At 55.4% G+C, this 13039-nt stretch overlaps 1 protein-coding gene across 1 annotated transcript in view; it reads right to left on the bottom strand.

Annotated features, from left to right (window-relative positions):
• LOC145339737 (WD repeat-containing protein 46-like) overlaps positions 1 to 7030 on the bottom strand; it is a 30530-nt gene extending 23500 nt beyond the window's left edge. The window contains exons 1-3 of the mRNA XM_080184263.1: positions 6964 to 7030; positions 2542 to 2721; positions 420 to 500 (exon numbers count right to left, since the gene is read on the bottom strand). Coding sequence (XP_080040389.1) covers positions 420 to 500; positions 2542 to 2721; positions 6964 to 6990 — 288 coding nt within the window. The 5' untranslated portion in view covers positions 6991 to 7030. The remainder of the gene's footprint in view (positions 1 to 419; positions 501 to 2541; positions 2722 to 6963) is intronic.
• Between the last annotated feature and the right edge of the window lie 6009 nt (positions 7031 to 13039).

Below are 13039 nucleotides of genomic sequence, written 5' to 3' on the forward strand. Positions count from 1 at the left end.
AAACTAGGATTACTTTCACTGGAAAGACGGAGGCTGAGGGGAGACCTGATAAAGGTCTGCAATATGATGAGAGGCACAGACAGGGTGGATAGTCAGAGGCTTTTTCCCCAGGGTGGAAGTGACAATTACAAGAGGGCACAGGTTCAAGATGAGAGGGGGACAGTTGAAGGGAGATGTGCAGGGGAAGTTTTTCACACAGAGAGTGGTGGATGTCTGGAATCTGCTGCCAAAGAAGTTGACGGAAGCAGGCACATTAGCAACTTTTAGGAGGCATCTGGATGGATACATGAATAGGAAAAGGGGTGGATGGATATTCCACCCACTGCAGCAAATGTGATGCCACTGTTTAAAAAAGGAGGTAGACATTCAAGGGAATCCCCCAAGTGAAACAAGTCTCGGCTGATGGAGATGGGACTCACCAGTTTAATATTCTGTCCACGTTGAAATTTCTGGATGGCCTCCTTTGGGATGGGAGCAGGTCCCGGGAAAGGGTCTTTATTCTGAGGTGGGAAAAAGGACTGATTCAGACCGATGCAGGACGAGGAACCCATCTTCCACTGCCTTTAAAATATTCAGTGATAGCCCCTCCCCACCAAACCCCCTCCCCATCCGCTACCCCCCTCCCCATCCGCCAACCCCCCCCTCCCCATCCGCCAACCCCCCCCTCCCCATCCGCCAACCCCCCCTCCCCATCCGCCAACCCCTCCTCCCCCCGCCAACCCCCTATCGCCACCCCCTCGCTGTCTGAGGCAGAGTGTTCCAACGTCACAAAACCCTCAGACAAAACTCAATTCTAATCACTGTCTGTGTGGAGTCTGCATGTTCTCCCCATGTCTGCGTGGGTTTCCTCTGGGTGCTCCAGTTTCCTCCCACAGTTTGAAAGATGTGCTGGTTAGGGCGCATTGGTCGTGCTAAATTCTCCCTCAGTGTAACCCGGACAGGCGCCAGAGTGTGGGGACTGGGGGATTTTCACAGTAACTTCATTGCAGTGTTAATGTGAGCCTACTTGTGACACTAGTAAATAAACAAACTTTAGCAGGGCGACTCCCTAATTCTAAACCACCGCCCCCCCCCCCCACCCATTCCCCACCACCAAGGGGACATCGTAGAACAGTATCACACGGGAAACATCAAGGCTGTGCTGACACATGATATCTTTTCTAAACTAAAGACAGTTTTACCCCTATCCCTCAATTCCTGGCAATTCTCTCCATACCCAGCTTGTGAAGATCATTCAGAATTGTATAAACGTGGATCAGGTCACCCCTCACTCTTCTAAACTCCAGTAAGAACAAGCCCAGTCTGTGCCCTCGTTACACAACCCATTCCTCCCAGTATCAATCTACTAAACCCTCTCGGAACCTCCTCCGATGTATTTACATCCTTCCCTGAATAAGGAGACCAGAGCTGGACACACTATCTGAGATGTTGTCTTGCCAATGTCCTGCACAAGTCAATCACAACACCCTGACCTGGCCATTCAAATCCTCTGATAAAGGAAAGCATCCCATGATCTTCCTGTGTGACTTGCTGTATGGACAGACACACAATCCCTGAGTGATCACAACGGATCCGGAATGCCTCCTGATCCGGTCAGTGGTCGCATCAGGTCTGGACGTGTTTGTCACACACACACACACACCCCTCTCCCCCAATCAACTGATCACACTGGATCTAAAGAAACCCCACAGTGCAGAAGAGGCCATTCAACCCATCAAATCTGCACAGACTCTCTGAAAGAATATCTCACTCCAGCCCTCACCCCATGTATTTACCCCGATAGTCCCCCTAACCTGCACATCCCGGGACACTAAGGAACAATTTAGCACGGCCAATCCCCCTAACCTGCACATCCCAGGACACTAAGGGACAATTTAGCACGGCCAATCCCCCTAACCTGCACATCCCGGGACACCAAGGGACAATTTAGCACGGCCAATCCCCCTAACCTACACATCCCGGGACACTAAGGGACAATTTAGCACGGCCAATCCCCCTAACCTGCACATCCCGGGACACCAAGGGACAATTTAGCACGGCCAATCCCCCTAACCTGCACATCCCGGGACACTAAGGGACAATTTAGCACGGCCAATCCCCCTAACCTGCACATCCCGGGACACTGAGGGACAATTTAGCACGGCCAATCCACCCTAACCTGCACATCCCGGGACACCAAGGGACAATTTAGCATGGCCAATCCACCCTAACCTGCACATCCCGGGACACTAAGGGACAATTTAGCACGGCCAATCCCCCTAACCTACACATCCCGGGACACTAAGGGACAATTTAGCATGGCCAATCCACCCTGACCTGCACATCTTTGGGCACTGGGAGGAAACCCTGACAGACATGGGGAGGACATGCAGTCTCCACACAGACAGTGACCTGAGGCCCGAACTGAAAGCGAGTCCTTGGCACCCCCTGCCAGCGCCAGGCACCGTGCCCACCCGCAATCCAGACAGTCTCCCGAGTGCACAGACTGGATCATCGCCGACTTCTGGTTTAGAGGCTCCAACAGGACACGTCCCCACTCACCCCGGATATCAGTGTCTTCCCGGGATTCCTCCAGTTCCGGCTGTTCTCCCGCTGCACTGTGTGAGGATTGAGACTGGATGGATTTTCCTCCGGCCTCCTGTCAGACACCCTCTGTTTCTCCTTGGTCAGAACCACATCAGGAGCAGTGTTCACATCCGTCTCCCAGTAACGTTTGCGTTTCTGTATGGAGCAGATCGAGACAGTGAGACCAGGACCTACTCTCTCGACCCACTCCCACAGTCACTCTCTCTCTCTCTCGATCCGCTCCCACAGTCACTCTCTCTCTCTCTCTCTCGATCCGCTCCCACAGTCACTCTCTCTCTCGATCCGCTCCCACAGTCACTCTCTCTCTCTCTCGATCCGCTCCCACAGTCACTCTCTCTCTCTCTCGATCCGCTCCCACAGTCACTCTCTCTCTCTCTCGATCCGCTCCCACAGTCACTCTCTCTCTCTCTCGATCCGCTCCCACAGTCACTCTCTCTCTCTCTCGATCCGCTCCCACAGTCACTCTCACTCTCTCTCGATCTGCTCCCACAGTCACTCTCGCTCTCTCTCTCGATCCGCTCCCACAGTCACTCTCGCTCTCTCTCTCTCAATCCGCTCCCACAGTCACTCTCTCTCTCTCTCGATCCGCTCCCACAGTCACTCTCGCTCTCTCTCGATCCGCTCCCACAGTCACTCTCGCTCTCTCTCGATCCGCTCCCACAGTCACTCTCGCTCTCTCTCTCGATCCGCTCCCACAGTCACTCTCGCTCTCTCTCTCGATCCGCTCCCACAGTCACTCTCGCTCTCTCTCTCTCAATCCGCTCCCACAGTCACTCTCTCTCTCTCTCGATCCGCTCCCACAGTCACTCTCGCTCTCTCTCGATCCGCTCCCACAGTCACTCTCGCTCTCTCTCGATCCGCTCCCACAGTCACTCTCGCTCTCTCTCTCGATCCGCTCCCACAGTCACTCTCGCTCTCTCTCTCGATCCGCTCCCACAGTCACTCTCGCTCTCTCTCTCGATCCGCTCCCACAGTCACTCTCTCTCTCTCTCGATCTGCTCCCACAGTCACTCTCTCTCTCGATCCGCTCCCACAGTCACTCTCACCCTCTCTCTCTCTCGATCCGCTCCCACAGTCACTCTCGCTTTCTCTCTCTCAATCCGCTCCCACAGTCACTCTCTCGCTCTCTCTCTCTCTCGATCCGCTCCCAGTCACTCTCGCTCTCTCGATCCGCTCCCACAGTCACTCTCGCTCTCTCTCTCTCTCTCTCGATCTGCTCCCACAGTCACTCTCTCGCTCTCTCTCTCTCTCGATCTGCTCCCAGAGTCATAAGAAATAAGAACATAAGAAATAGGAGCAGGAGTTGGCCATCTAGCCTTCGAGCCTGCCCCACCGTTCAATAAGATCATGGCTGATCTGTCGTGTCTCAGTTCCACATTCCCGCCTTCTCCCCATAACCCTTAATCCCCTCTCTTATCAAAAACCCATCAACCCGTCCTCTCTCTCCATTCCCACATTCTCCCTCTCTCTCTCCGTTCCCACATTCTCCTCTCTCTCTCTCTCTCCGTTCCCACATTCTCCTCTCTCTCTCTCTCCGTTCCCACATTCTCCTCTCTCTCTCTCTCCGTTCCCACATTCTCCTCTCTCTCTCTCTCCGTTCCCACATTCTCCTCTCTCTCTCTCTCTCCGTTCCCACATTCTCCTCTCTCTCTCTCTCTCTCCGTCCCACATTCTCTCTCTCTCTCTCCGTTCCCACATTCTCTCTCTCTCTCTCCGTTCCCACATTCTCCTCTCTCTCTCTCTCTCTCTCCGTTCCCACATTCTCCTCTCTCTCTCTCTCTCTCCGTTCCCACATTCTCCTCTCTCTCTCTCTCCGTTCCCACATTCTCCTCTCTCTCTCTCTCCGTTCCCACATTCTCCTCTCTCTCTCTCTCCGTTCCCACATTCTCTCTCTCTCTCTCCGTTCCCACATTCTCCTCTCTCTCTCTCTCCGTTCCCACATTCTCTTTCTCTCTTCTCTCCGTTCCCACATTCTCCTCTCTCTCTCTCTCCGTTCCCACATTCTCTCTCTCTCTCTCTCTCCGTTCCCACATTCTCTCTCTCTCTCTCTCTCCATTCCCACATTCTCCTCTCTCTCTCTCCGTTCCCACATTCTCTCTCTCTCTCTCTCCGTTCCCACATTCTCCTCTCTCTCTCTCCGTTCCCACATTCTCCTCTCTCTCTCTCTCCGTTCCCACATTCTCTCTCTCTCTCTCTCTCTCTCCGTTCCCACATTCTCTCTCTCTCTCTCTCTCCATTCCCACATTCTCTCTCTCTCTCTCTCCGTTCCCACATTCTCTCTCTCTCTCTCTCTCCATTCCCACATTCTCTCTCTCTCTCTCTCCATTCCCACATTCTCTCTCTCTCTCTCCATTCCCACATTCTCTCTCTCTCTCTCCATTCCCACATTCTCTCTCTCTCCATTCCCACATTCTCTCTCTCTCCATTCCCACATTCTCTCTCTCTCCATTCCCACATTCTCCTCTCTCTCTCTCCATTCCCACATTCTCCTCTCTCTCTCTCCATTCCCACATTCTCTCTCTCTCTCTCTCCATTCCCACATTCTCTCTCTCTCTCTCTCTCCATTCCCACATTCTCTCTCTCTCTCTCTCTCCATTCCCACATTCTCTCTCTCTCTCTCTCTCCATTCCCACATTCTCTCTCTCTCTCTCTCTCCATTCCCATATTCTCCCTCTCTCTCTCTCCATTCCCACATTCTCTCTCTCTCTCTCTCTCTCTCCATTCCCACATTCTCCCTCTCTCTCTCTCCATTCCCACATTCTCCCTCTCTCTCTCTCCATTCCCACATCTCTCTCTCTCTCTCTCTCTCCATTCCCACATTCTCTCTCTCACTCCATTCCCACATTCTCTCTCTCACTCCATTCCCACATTCTCTCTCTCTCTCTCTCCATTCCCACATTCTCTCTCTCTCTCTCTCCGTTCCCACATTCTCTCTCTCTCTCTCTCTCCATTCCCACATTCTCTCTCTCTCTCTCCATTCCCACATTCTCTCTCTCTCTCTCCATTCCCACATTCTCTCTCTCTCTCTCTCTCCATTCCCACATTCTCCCTCTCTCTCACTCCATTCCCACATTCTCTCTCTCTCTCTCTCCGTTCCCACATTCTCTCTCTCTCTCCATTCCCACATTCTCTCTCTCTCTCTCTCTCCATTCCCACATTCTCTCTCTCTCTCTCCATTCCCACATTCTCTCTCTCTCTCTCTCCATTCCCACATTCTCTCTCTCTCTCTCTCATTCCCACATTCTCTCTCTCTCTCTCTCTCTCCATTCCTACATTCTCCCTCTCTCTCACTCCATTCCCACATTCTCTCTCTCTCTCTCTCCATTCCCACATTCTCTCTCTCTCTCTCTCCGTTCCCACATTCTCTCTCTCTCTCTCCATTCCCACATTCTCCCTCTCTCTCACTCCATTCCCACATTCTCTCTCTCTCTCTCTCCATTCCCACATTCTCTCTCTCTCTCTCTCCATTCCCACATTCTCTCTCTCTCTCTCTCCATTCCCACATTCTCTCTCTCTCTCTCCATTCCCACATTCTCTCTCTCTCTCCATTCCCACATTCTCTCTCTCTCTCTCTCCATTCCCACATTCTCTCTCTCTCTCTCTCCATTCCCACATTCTCTCTCTCTCTCTCTCCGTTCCCACATTCTCCTCTCTCTCTCTCCATTCCCACATTCTCTCTCTCTCTCTCTCCATTCCCACATTCTCTCTCTCTCTCTCTCCATTCCCACATTCTCTCTCTCTCTCTCTCTCCATTCCCACATTCTCCCTCTCTCTCACTCCATTCCCACATTCTCTCTCTCTCTCTCTCCATTCCCACATTCTCTCTCTCTCTCTCTCCATTCCCACATTCTCTCTCTCTCTCTCCATTCCCACATTCTCTCTCTCTCTCTCTCTCCATTCCCACATTCTCTCTCTCTCTCTCTCCATTCCCACATTCTCCCTCTCTCTCACTCCATTCCCACATTCTCTCTCTCTCTCTCTCTCTCTCTCTCATTCCCACATTCTCTCTCTCTCTCTCCATTCCCACATTCTCTCTCTCTCTCTCTCTCCATTCCCACATTCTCTCTCTCTCTCTCTCTCCATTCCCACATTCTCTCTCTCTCTCTCTCCATTCCCACATTCTCCCTCTCTCTCACTCCATTCCCACATTCTCTCTCTCTCTCTCCATTCCCACATTCTCTCTCTCTCTCTCTCTCCGTTCCCACATTCTCTCTCTCTCTCTCTCTCCATTCCCACATTCTCTCTCTCTCTCTCTCTCCATTCCCACATTCTCTCTCTCTCTCTCTCTATTCTCTCTCTCTCTCTCTCCATTCCCACATTCTCTCTCTCTCTCTCTCTCTATTCTCTCTCTCTCTCTCTCCATTCCCACATTCTCACCCTCATTTTTGTTTCAGGCGCCGCCATTTTGTCGACTTCACGAACACTTCCTCCACCCAAACACGCCACTTCCGCCCCCAGTCCCCGCCCCACCCCGTTACCACTGAACGCCCGAGTACGCCCTCTTCCGCTGCCCAATCCCCGCCTCTTCCGCTCCTCACTGCTGCCCATTCTGGCCCTAGGACACGCCCCTTCCGCTTACAGTCCCCGCCCCTCTCGCTCCCCAGGATCGTCCCACCCTGTCCCCCGGGCCGCGCCGTCGGATGCCACGCCCCTGCCGGACCCCAGGCCACGCCCCTCTCGATCCCCAGGCACCGCCCCTCCCGCGCCCCGGCTCCGTCCCCAGCCGCACGCCAGGCCTCGCCCCTCCTGCTTCCGAAGCCCCGCCCATCCCCTACACCGGCGCCGCCCCCCCCGCAGGCAAAGTCCCGACCGCTCCCCAGGCCCTGAACATCCTTCCGCAGGTCCCGCCCCACCCACTCCCCAGGCCCCGCCCTTCCCGTCTCCCGGCCCCGCCCCTCCCTCCCCTGGCCACGCCCCCTCAGGGAGCTGCTGAATCTGAGAGTAAAAGTGAATCATCAGAAAATGAATGAATAATAAAATAAATCAGATTATTATCATAATATTCCCCATCTCACAGCAAACTCAATCAGTCTGTGTTTCAATTCATTCATAACATTCCCCAAAACCCCAAACCCAAAACCCCCAAAACCCAAACCCCCCAATTAAATAAATCATTCACTGTCACTGATCCGGGATGTGGATTCAGTCCGTTCCCCCTGTTCCCGGTCACCGATCCGGGATGTGGATTCAGTCCGTTCCCCCTGTTCCCGGTCACCGATCCGGGATGTGGATTCAGTCCGTTCCCCCTGTTCCCGGTCACCGATCCGGGATGTGGATTCAGTCCGTTCCCCCTGTTCCCGGTCACCGATCCGGGATGTGGATTCAGTCCGTTCCCCCTGTTCCCGGTCACCGATCCGGGATGTGGATTCAGTCCGTTCCCCCTGTTCCCGGTCACCGATCCGGGATGTGGATTCAGTCCGTTCCCCCTGTTCCCGGTCACCGATCCGGGATGTGGATTCAGTCCGTTCCCCCTGTTCCCGGTCACCGATCCGGGATGTGGATTCAGTCCGTTCCCCCTGTTCCCGGTCACCGATCCGGGATGTGGATTCAGTCCGTTCCCCCTGTTCCCGGTCACCGATCCGGGATGTGGATTCAGTCCGTTCCCCCTGTTCCCGGTCACCGATCCGGGATGTGGATTCAGTCCGTTCCCCCTGTTCCCAGTCACTGATCCGGGATGTGGATTCAGTCCGTTCCCCCTGTTCCCAGTCACTCACAGGGAAACACTCACTATTCCCGTCCCCTCAGTAACCTCTACCCCTAATTATTTGGATTGTCCGTGTTAAATTGCCCCTTCTTGTCCATAGTTGTTTGGGTTATTGGGTTTGACGATGGTCGGGGGGTAACAGGGCTGGGATCTGGGTTGAAGTCTCTGTGGAAAATGTGATGGGCTGAATGGTCTCCTTCTGTCATATAGAACAGGAATTTCCCGAGGGAAATCGCAGGGAGCAGAGTCAGAACACAGTTATTAATGACATGAAGCTTTATTGCATCAGTGAGGAATTGGACGATATTCCAGAGTTAGAACACGATTCGCTAAAGCATTTTGCCAACAGGTCACGATTTTCTCATCCATTTCTGCAGAACGTGGACAGAATGAACTCTGGAATTTTTCTCCAATAACAGGAATGATGAGATAAGATCCTTCTCCCTCAGTATAGGTCCCAGAACTTTCAGGTAGCAGTGGGTGTGTGTGTCTGAGTGGGTGTGTGTGTATATGTGTGTATGTGTATGTTTTACAGCAGAAGATTAAGTAAAGCTGAAGGATGGGCAGAATGGCCTCCACACCATTCCATCTCCCTGATCCAGCTCAGGAAATGGGACACTGGGGAAATCCAATCGACAGGAACCAGAGGTCGAAGCTGCAATGGAAGTTTGGAGAAACGTTAGGAGAAGGAGCAGAGATTTCCTGCCATTGGCTCAGGTGGGTGGGACAGACTGATTCCACCATCCTACCCCAGACCCTGTCCCATCAACCCCAACAATGAGCTAGCACAGACACTGAGGGGCCGAGAGGCCTCCGCCAAACCTCTCTCAGGCCACATTCTGACCTGTGTCCTCACCTTGCCAGCATGCACTGCCCTCTCTGCTGCCTCCACTCTCTGGATACTGACCCCTATCCACCCTACTGACACCCCTCATCATTCTCTACACTTCGATCAGCTCCCCCCCTCAGCCTTCTCTGCTCAAAGGACAACAACCCCACCTTTCCAGCCTCTCTCCGTAGCTGGAACACTCCATCCCAGGCAGCATCCTGGGGAATCTCCTCCGCACCCGCCTCCAGTGCAATCACATCCTTCCAATAATGAGGAGACCAGAACTGCTCCCAGTCCTCCAGCTGTGGCCAGTGTTTTCAACAGATCCATTGTAACCTCCTGCTCCTGTATTCTATACATCAACCAGACCACCGAACCTGAACACTACTGGACACTAAGGGACAATTTAGCACGGCCAATCCACCCTAACCTACACATCTTTGGACACTAAGGGACAATTTAGCATGGCCAATCCACCCTAACCTACACATCTTTGGACACTAAGGGACAATTTAGCACGGCCAATCCACCCTAACCTACACATCTTTGGACACTAAGGGACAATTTAGCATGGCCAATCCACCCTAACCTACACATCTTTGGTCACTAAGGGACAATTTAGCATGGCCAATCCCCCCTAACCTACACATCTTTGGACACTAAGGGGCAATTTAGCACGGCCAATCCCCCTAACCTGTACATCTTTGGACACTAAGGGGCAATTTAGCACGGCCAATCCACCCTAACCTGTACATCTTTGGACACTAAGGGACAATTTAGCACGGCCAATCCACCCTAACCTACACATCTTTGGTCACTAAGGGACAATTTAGCACGGCCAATCCACCCTAACCTGTACATCTTTGGACACTAAGGGACAATTTAGCACGGCCAATCCACCCTAACCTACACATCAGTGGGAGGAAATCGGAGCACCCGGAGGAAACCCGTGCAGACACGGGGAGGGGGGAGTGTAAATTCCAAAGACACTCAAGGCTGGAATTGAAGCCAGGTCCCTGGTGCTGTGTGGCAGCGGTGCTAACCAGCGATGTCCCCCCCCCGGCACCCCCCCACAATCCTTCATTGGCAATGTATTTACCCTCTGTACCACAGCTGCAGGTTGAGGGTGGGATGTGTGAAGTGAGCCATTGAACAATGTGGGGGGTTGGGGGGGGGGGTCTCTGCATTTCCGCTTGCGGTGGGGGGGGCCCTGTCGGTGTGGCCAAGCTTTTAGCCAGCACGGCGCCCCCACGCGGGACACCGTCTGCCCCAAACACCAATGTGCCGATGAGCAGTGGTTTCACCTACCATCCGAACCTGGTCCACCTCTTGTCCCTTCCCCTGCTCCTTCCTCTCCCTATTGGCCAGACCCTTCCGTGGCGTCTCAGTGGCTCGGGCAGTGGAAGGTCTCCAGGATCCTCCTCCTCAGACTCGAAGGGTTCCGTGTCCAGGAGCTGTTCCGGTTCCTCAACATCGCGCAGTCTCCTCCTGCAGGACACTTGGCCCCTGTCACAGTGGGAAGAATCTCCAGAATGAGCACTTTTCCTGGCAGCGGGGGGAGGACAGGGGGGGAGGAGAGGGGGGTAGGGGGAGGGGAGGGGGGGTCGGGGGGAGGTGGGGGGGGCAGGGGGGAGGTGAGGGGGGCAGGGGGGAGGTGAGGGGGGCAGGGGGGAGGTGGGGTTGGGTGGGGTGGGGGATGGATGGGGGGGTGCAGGTGGAGGGGGGGGTGCAGGGGGAGGTGGGGGAGGGAGGTGGGGGGGTCCCCCTCTTTGCTGAGGGGTTGATGGCTTTGTCCTGGACGGTGTCGAGGTTTCTCGAGTGTTGTTGGAACCGCACCCACCCAGGGAAGTGGGGAGTATTCCATCACACTCCTGACTCGTGTCCTTGTAGATGGTGGACAGGCTTTGGGGCGGGGGGAGTGGGGGGGGGGAGTGGGGAGGTGAGTTACTCTCCGCAGGATTCCCAGTGGACAGGGTTCGGGGGGGGGGGAGTGGGGAGGTGAGTTACTCTCCGCAGGATTCCCAGTGGACAGGGTTCGGGGGGGGGGCAGTGGGGAGGTGGGTTACTCTCCGCAGGATTCCCAGTGGACAGGGTTCGGGGGGGGGGGGGGAGTGGGGAGGTGAGTTACTCTCCGCAGGATTCCCAGTGGACAGGGTTCGGGGGGGGGGAGTGGGGAGGTGAGTTACTCTCCGCAGGATTCCCAGTGGACAGGGTTCGGGGGGGGAGTGGGGAGGTGAGTTACTCTCCGCAGGATTCCCAGTGGACAGGGTTCGGGGGTGGGAGTGGGGAGGTGAGTTACTCTCCGCAGGATTCCCAGTGGACAGGGTTCGGGGGTGGGAGTGGGGAGGTGAGTTACTCTCCGCAGGATTCCCAGTGGACAGGGTTCGGGGGGGGAGTGGGGAGGTGAGTTACTCTCTGCAGGATTCCCAGTGGACAGCGTTCGGGGGGGAGTGGGGAGGTGAGTTACTCTCTGCAGGATTCCCAGTGGACAGGGTTCGGGGGGGGGGAGTGGGGAGGTGAGTTACTCTCCGCAGGATTCCCAGTGGACAGGGTTCGGGGGGGGGAGTGGGGAGGTGAGTTACTCTCTGCAGGATTCCCAGTGGACAGGGTTCGGGGGGGGGGGAGTGGGGAGGTGAGTTACTCTCCGCAGGATTCCCAGTGGACAGGGTTCGGGGGTGGGAGTGGGGAGGTGAGTTACTCTCCGCAGGATTCCCAGTGGACAGGGTTCGGGGGGGGGAGTCGGGAGGTGAGTTACTCTCCGCAGGATTCCCAGTGGACAGGGTTCGGGGGGGGGGAGTCGGGAGGTGAGTTACTCTCCGCAGGATTCCCAGTGGACAGGGTTCGGGGGGGGGCAGTGGGGAGGTGGGTTACTCTCCGCAGGATTCCCAGTCTCTGACCCGCTCTGGGAGCCCCAGTGTTTGTGTGCCTGGGTCCCGGTTCATGCAGACAGATATTTTCTGACCATTTTACGGCAAATAATTCCTGCCACTCGTGAGCGAAAGCAGTGAGATAGCAGAGGAGGCCATTCGGCCCACTCTCTGACAGAGCACCCCTTCCCAGGTCAGACCCCTGTAACCCCACACATTTACCCCACTAACCCACCGAACCCACAAATCTTTCAGACTGTGGGAGGAAACGGGAGCACCCAGAGGAAACCCAGGCAGACATGGGGAGAATGTACAGACTCTGCACAGACAGTGACCCGAGGCCGGGAATCGAACCCGGGTCCCTGGTGTAGGGAGGGTGCAGTAATCACTGACTGTCACCTTCAACACTCACCGTGGGCTGAGAGCAATGTCGTGTCTGCCTGTTAGCGGTGACACAGCGACTGCCCCCGTCTATCCACAGGGTCACAGGTCATTCCAGCACAGACAGAGGCCCTTTGGCCCATCCAGTCTGTGCTGGCTATCCAGCCCCTATCCCATTTCCCAGCTGTGGAACTCTGGGATATTTCCATCACTGACCTCGACGCTGTCAAAACATTTTCCGGTTCTGGTCTCGGGCACCCCCCACGTTCTCCGGGCCTCTTACACGAAGCAGCCCGGCCCAGCGGGAGCTTCCCAGGGGGCAACACCCCCCCATCTCCCCGGGGGGGCGGCAACACCCCCTCTCTCCCCGGGGGGGGGCAACACCCCCTCTCTCCTTGGAGGGCAGTCCCCCCCCTTCTCTCCCCGGAGGGTACACCCCCCCACTCCCCAGAGGGCAGTCCCTCCCCCCTTCCCAGAGGGTACACTCTGCCCGCCCCAGCCCCAGAGGGCAGTGACCCCCCCCCCCCAGCCCCGGAGGGCAGTGGCCCCCCCCCGAGCCCCGGAGGGCAGTGACCCCCCCCCTCTCCGTGTACACTTACCCCATGCAGTACGCTGCGTAGCTGATGGATGGATTATAATTGAGATTGTCCTTAGCCAGGGTCCTGTTAAATC

The sequence above is a fragment of the Carcharhinus amblyrhynchos genome, unplaced genomic scaffold (genome assembly GCF_965287045.1).
Source record: "Carcharhinus amblyrhynchos unplaced genomic scaffold, sCarAmb.v2.hapA scaffold_645, whole genome shotgun sequence".
NCBI lineage: Eukaryota > Metazoa > Chordata > Chondrichthyes > Carcharhiniformes > Carcharhinidae > Carcharhinus > Carcharhinus amblyrhynchos.